Source organism: Lolium rigidum, chromosome 2 (genome assembly GCF_022539505.1).
Source record: "Lolium rigidum isolate FL_2022 chromosome 2, APGP_CSIRO_Lrig_0.1, whole genome shotgun sequence".
Lineage (NCBI taxonomy): Eukaryota > Viridiplantae > Streptophyta > Magnoliopsida > Poales > Poaceae > Lolium > Lolium rigidum.
The window spans coordinates 21,444,583-21,450,975 of NC_061509.1; the positions used below are offsets into that span (position 1 = coordinate 21,444,583).

A 6,393-nucleotide genomic window follows, 5' to 3' on the forward strand; every position below is an offset into this window, starting at 1 on the left:
CGGTTGTGGGGAAGATTCCATCGATTCCGTCGATTTGGGGCATTCCCAGATGAGGCTGTCAGCGGGGAGGAAGAAGAGGACGTGGTGGAGCTTCGTAGATGGTAGGGGAAGCTAGGGAATGCGTGGAGCAGCGGGGCGATGCATGGCCGGGCTTGGGTTTCGCGAACTCGCGCGTGAGTGCACACAACCAGCGGCGCCGACCCTAACTCCTGCACCGCGCGTCGCCCTGCTTCTTGGGTGCGATTCGGTGACCGAAAATAGCGTTGCTGCGGCCAGCGAGGAGGCCTTGGCTGGAGCCGGGCGCGGGGTGCGGTGGCCCATCTCGCCAGAGGAAACAAGGGCGCAAGCAGGAGGACAAGCTTATCCCGTTAGCACTTTTGCGTTTAGCCAATTTTTGTTTTTTATTATTCAAAATAGTCTTTATGTACAAACGGTGGCTTACAGGTAGGACCCACTAGTTGCCACATCATCATAAACATCGTTGACCGTAGATGAGCCTCTCGGCTGAATTCAGTGACAGTAGAATGTGTATTCCTGTGTACGGTGATGGATGCGGGCTGGGCTGCCAAGTTTAGCTACGCGCCATGTATTTTACTCCTCTAGAAATCGTGCAATGAAATGAAATTTTCCCAGTTTTAATATCTTATACTGTATTACTCTATAATACAAACATAGTTACTAGATATGTTTGATAAAAAAACAATCATCAAACTATCGTGCCAAAAACAACTAAGAATATCACCTGCATGTGGGACACGGTCGCATCCAGTTCACAACCCACCGGCCATGCCCCTATTTGGCACGTGACTTCTCCCCCCGTATAAACCCTCACCCGCCCCCCTCGTCCAGTCCCCGTCTCCCGCTCCGCTCCCTTCGCCGCCGGGTCCGACGAAACTAGGGTTTCGCCCTCCCTCTCCGCTCCCAAGGTACCAATCACGACCTCTCTCCCCCCTGCCACAGCTCTCCAGGGCGCGCGCGGTGCTCGTCTGTGTTTCCCCCCTGGATCTGGCGCTCGTTTAGACGAAGCTCCCAGAGCTCAGATCTGGCGATTTTTTTTTGACCTAGGGTTCTAGCCGAGATTGGGTTTTGTAGCTTTGGACTCCGTCGCGTCTAGTAACTAACTGGAGCTCTGGGAGGATACTGTGCGGCACGAGTCTGCCCGGGAGCTCGTGCTGTGCTATGCATTTGAACTCGATTATTATTTTCCATATATTTTGCCTCCTCAAATCCGAGTTTCCTAGGAACTGAATAAAGTAGGGCCGAGTCTGCTAGACAGGCACCCGTCACGAGAACTGCGTGGTGTTCGAACTGCGAAATTGCTTGCTTGTTGTGGTTGGTTGGTTGGTTGGGGCTAAGTAAAGGTAGTACCACACTTGCCGTTTTTGTTGTTGGTTACCCGATTCGGTGTTGTTTCCTCTACTTTATTATGAATAAGAAAGGTAGTGGTAGATTTTTTTACCGTCCTTTTGCTGGTGTACTGTCTGATCAGTAGTAGTAGTACTGCTATTAGTGTCTGGTTTTCGTTTAGTTCTGAGCAGCACTTTATTTGTGATGGTGCTTCTGTAAGAAGACTGTAATCTTTGATGATTGGTTATTGTGAGTCTCTAATTCCACATGGTCGCTGTTTATTTAATTTCCCCCCAGTAATACTATTAGGCGTGCTTCAAGCAATTTTGGTTTGACTTAGAGGGGTAAAGAGTGTTTCTGTACATGTATTGGTAATGCATGTTTTATAGCTCCGTACTATACTAACTTTAAGCTACTCCAGTTTTCTCCACTCAAATTTTAAGTAATCGAATATCCCTAGAGATTTTCAATGGGAGCACTGATTGACATCCAGACTCGAGACTAATTAAGTGCAAGGATACCATGTATTTTCTTAGACCACAAACCAATAAAACATATTTGCGTTTACCAGTTGGCTGGTCATCGGGGCAGTTCTGATCAACACCATTTGTTTTGCGCTTACAGTCGTTCGATACTCAATCATCAGTTCATCACTGTGGTTTGCACTCCATTTGGGCAAAAGCTGAACCTATCTAGTGAATGTGCAACTCTTCATAAGTACCTCAAATGTGCCTAAGTTTTTCAATTCTGCTAGTGATGTTTCTGTTGTAATTTCTGTTAAAAGTTTCTGGAACATTGACTATGGAAACCTGCTATTGTCGCTTGATGGGTTGTATTGTAATTGTGCTAACACTTGATGATATTTTTTTAACTGTGCAATATTAACATTTTCTTTGACTTTTTTTAAATCTCTGGATAGGTTTGGAGAAGAGCTGTTTGTCCAATAACATGAGGCCAATTTTCTGTGGGAACCTTGACTATGATGCTCGCCAGTCTGAAATTGAGCGCCTTTTCAGCAAATATGGAAGGGTGGAGCGAGTTGACATGAAGACAGGTAAGACTTCATGTCCATTCTTCACATTTAAGTTGGCTGTTCAGCAATCTAATTTGCCACTGCACCTATTTGGTGGTCTCGGTCTCAGTTTTCAGTTCATTAACACACCAAACTCTTCTAAGAAAACAGTTTGCCACTGCTATTCTTTTTACAAAAGAGTAGACTGCTATGTACTAAATAAAGGTATATGATGTCTACAACACATGATCTCTCTCTATATCTTCCAAGTAAGTGGTGCTCTCAGTTGACTTTTAACACGGTTGGGTGGATGTCAAGTGGAATCAGCTGTCCTTGTTGCGGCAAAGACTGCTATCTTCTCCTCAACCATCCCTGGTGTAGGATGCTGCAGTCCGTGAGAAGGTGTGCCAAAGTTGTTTCCCGGCACTCGGAAGGCAGAGAAGGCTCGGTAGATTCGGATTATGTTTATGTTATATTGTGAAGTCATTGGACAAGCCTGAACCAGGATAAATTTAGAAAGAAAAAAGAAGTTATTTCTTACAAGTTTAGGTCAAGTACTCAATTATTTCTTTGCCGCAGGAATATCATGCAGCATCTGTGCTCCTCCTGGTTGATGGACTAGGCTCTTCCTTTCCTGCCTGAGCCCCCGCCTCATGCCCTGTCCATTTCCAGGAGTTCACAGTCCACCATGGCATCTGTTCACTTGGAAACGACCACCTCGTGACTGATGTCTTACCTTTACATCAACGTTGCACCTTCCTCCCCCGCCTGATTACAATCTCCCACGTCAATCCAACCATGCCAATCTCATGGCCGGCTGGAGAAGAGTGGAGGTTGCACCAGCACCACCACCTCTGAACCATGAACGTTTGGATTACTGTACTCTGACATCACTTAGTGCAACATACACAAGGTCTGTTCCTATTTGTGCTGGCGTATCACTTTGTAGCTTCGCCAGGTGATCTTGCTGTTTTGCTACATTGCACAGATTTTGTTCATCCTACTTACATTTCTCTGTCCACCCTAAGGATTTGCAGCATCCTTCATTCCCTGTAAATAACTGACGACTATTTTTCATGTTAAATCATTAAGGATTTGCGTTCGTCTACATGGAAGATGAACGTGATGCTGAAGATGCTATCCATAAACTTGACAGATATGACTTTGGCAGAAAAGGGAGGAGACTTAGGGTTGAGTGGACAAAGGTGTGCAGTTCTCTACAAATAATGACCAGTTACTTTGAGTGGCCTTAATGTTTCCTTAATGCTTGTCATCTTATATATGTGAAGGAGGATCGCAGTGGTGGTCGAAAAGGGAATGGGAAGAGATCTCCAAGCAGTGTGAAACCAACCAAAACCTTGTTTGTGATCAACTTTGACCCAATCAACACAAGAACAAGAGATCTGGAGAAGCACTTTGATCAGTATGGCAAGATTGCAAATATCAGAATCAGAAGGAACTTTGCCTTTGTTCAGTATGAATCACAGGAGGATGCTACTAAAGCACTGGACGGTACTAATGGAAGGTACTAGCACTTTCTGTTGACACGTGCTTATAGAGAGCACTTGAACTGTTCTCACAGTCTTTTTGCTCTATCCCATTTATTTAAAACTCGACTATAACTGAACTCGTCCTTCTTTTGGCAGCACTGTGATGGACAGGGTCATTTCGGTTGAGTATGCACTTCGTGATGATGATGAAAAAAGGAATGGATACAGTCCAGACAGGAGAGGTGGGCGTGATAGATCTCCGGACAGGCGGGACAATCGTGGTCGTTCTGCAAGTCCTTATGGCAGAGGGCGGGAAAGGGGCAGCCCAGACTATGGTAGGGGCAGGGAGAGGGGCAGCCCAGACTATGGCAAGGGTGGTGCCAGAGATAGTCCTGATTATGTCCGTGGTGGAAGCCCCCCATACGTGGGCAAAGGTGATGCAAGGGGTAGCCCCAAGTATGACCGTGAACGCCGTGCAGCTAGCCCTGCCTATGAAAGGGCCCGCAGGTTAGCATGCTGAAAATGCTTCCTTATGCTTTGCTACAACTGCATTGAAGCATCACACTGAGCTTGTTTTCCTCTGTGCAGCCGCTCACCTGTTGCGAGGGAAGACAGGGACTGAAAGTGCACCAAGCTGGACCCGTGGCTGAGCTGTCCTAGTGATGATGCTCAAGTTGGTTACATTAGGCAGCCAGAAACTTCTGTAATATCTCTACTAGCTAGCTCTCGACCTGAACATCTTGTCGATTTGATTTGAACTGTGATGTTAGCTTAAGTCTTTTCCCCTTCTGATGCAAAGGGATTCTTCCAGTAAAAACCTTGGGGAGCGATGAAACTTATCGTGTATTGACTGGCAGTATGGTTGTAGGCTTGTAGCTTGCATTGCTAATGAAATTTCGCTGGTTCTGCCCATATATTTCAGTTCCCTGTTTCTGTTTTGCTGGTCAGCATGTACAGATTGATTTGCTAGCAGCTCCCTGTTCTACTATGCCAGTCGAAAACAAGTCTTGAATTTTAGCAGGAAATATTTCTATTCAATACCACTTCCTGTTTTGGAATGATTGAGATCAAGTCGTGTAGATAACATGAATATGTCCAGTTTTTGTATTCCAATGATGGCGTAGTAGTATTAAGAAACAATAAAATTGAATTAGTTAGGTCACATTGCTTGTTTAGTCTCATATTGCTAGTTGGGAGAGTTCTTCATTCTAAAGATGGCGTAGTAGTATTAAAGGACATCAAAACTGAATTGGGACAGCAAAACTGAATTAGCAGACGGCAGAACTAAATTAGCTAGGCCACATTGGTTTCTTAGTTCAACATTGCTAATTGAAACAGAGTTGAACTGGTTTATAAAGTGAGCTTTTCTACTTTTATTGGGGTGTGATAAGAGAAGAGGCCCTCCTGCACTTATCCCCCCCTGTTCTACGTGCTACGGGTTGCGGGATTGAGCTGGGATGAGCTTCTTATATGCATCTATTTTATATTTTTGCGATTTGGCAAAACTGTTAATGCATCAATTTTGGGCGTCACTAGCGGCCTGTGTTACTCAACCGTTTTTGATTTCTCTTAATCGTGAGCTGCTGTGTTGGTTTGGACGTGGGTTGCATCCCACGGCTTACCTGACCTGATATGTAAAATCCAAGTTATCACAAACAACACATGCGACTACCTCCTTTCAGAACCTTGCATTGTCACCATCGTCTTTCCCACCCCGTCTTTTGGCGTGCATCGAAGGACGAGACAGTAAGCTTTCGAAACCCTCCCTCTTGGGGTGATCAGATTTTTTGGGGAGCGTTTAAGCGTGACTATCGACAACATGATGTCGTCCGACGAGTTTCCAATGACGACTTCTTTCCATACGTTAATGACCTCTTTGACAACCTTAACATGGGCGGCAACATTGAGCGAACGCTGCTGCCGCCACCGATGCTCAAGATACACCGTAAGATAATCTCATATTTCCTTTTAAATTTTGCTAGGCTTCCTTACTCTGCTATTTGGAATTAGATGCAATTAGTTTGTCATGTTTAGATGCTATATGTTCATCTATTTTATTAGTATGTATGATTAGTCTGGTTGCTGTTAATATGACCACGCTATAACTGTTATTATTTTGATTTAAATCATATGATATGTTCTCAACAACAATTTCACTTCATCTAGCTCAAATCCTCCCATCTTACCGGCCTCTGCTTCCATGACCGCATGTTAAAAATAATATCTGAATCTAAAATTAGTTTGTGAGTGTAGATCTTGACTACTGGGGCTGAATCAGCACAATCCAAAATGGCCTAGTCCTTCGAAGTTTAATCTAGTTGATCTGGGGAAATAAAGAAACCATTGGATCCAATCGTCCGCTGACAGTGACGAGATCACTCAATCAATCATACAACACAGGAGCAGTATAATGCTAACAGATCGTCCGTCCGTGTTTCTGTCTACGATGAAGCGCGGTCAGATCCGATCCTTCCATCACTGCCAATGAGATGGAAATCACATGACATGGATGGCGACGCAGCTGCTACGGCTGTCATCTCATCT

General features: G+C 44.8%; 1 protein-coding gene across 3 annotated transcripts; it reads left to right on the forward strand.

The window, feature by feature from the left end:
- Positions 1-875: 875 nt before the first annotated feature.
- Positions 876-4,492, forward strand: LOC124691412 (serine/arginine-rich splicing factor RS41). 3 transcript variants are annotated; one of them, XM_047224698.1, is made up of 6 exons: positions 876-926; positions 2,267-2,401; positions 3,452-3,564; positions 3,649-3,884; positions 4,006-4,356; positions 4,438-4,492. In XM_047224698.1, exons 2-6 carry the CDS (start codon positions 2,296-2,298, stop codon positions 4,469-4,471), a joined length of 840 nt encoding a protein of 279 aa, XP_047080654.1. In that variant the 5' UTR covers positions 876-926; positions 2,267-2,295; the 3' UTR covers positions 4,472-4,492. The 3 variants fall into 3 exon arrangements, with proteins under 3 accessions (XP_047080654.1, XP_047080655.1, XP_047080656.1); XM_047224699.1 differs by lacking the exon at positions 876-926 and adding an exon at positions 2,939-3,272 and having other exon boundaries at positions 2,289-2,401; XM_047224700.1 differs by lacking the exons at positions 876-926; positions 2,267-2,401 and adding an exon at positions 2,939-3,317.
- The last annotated feature ends 1,901 nt before the right edge of the window (positions 4,493-6,393 follow it).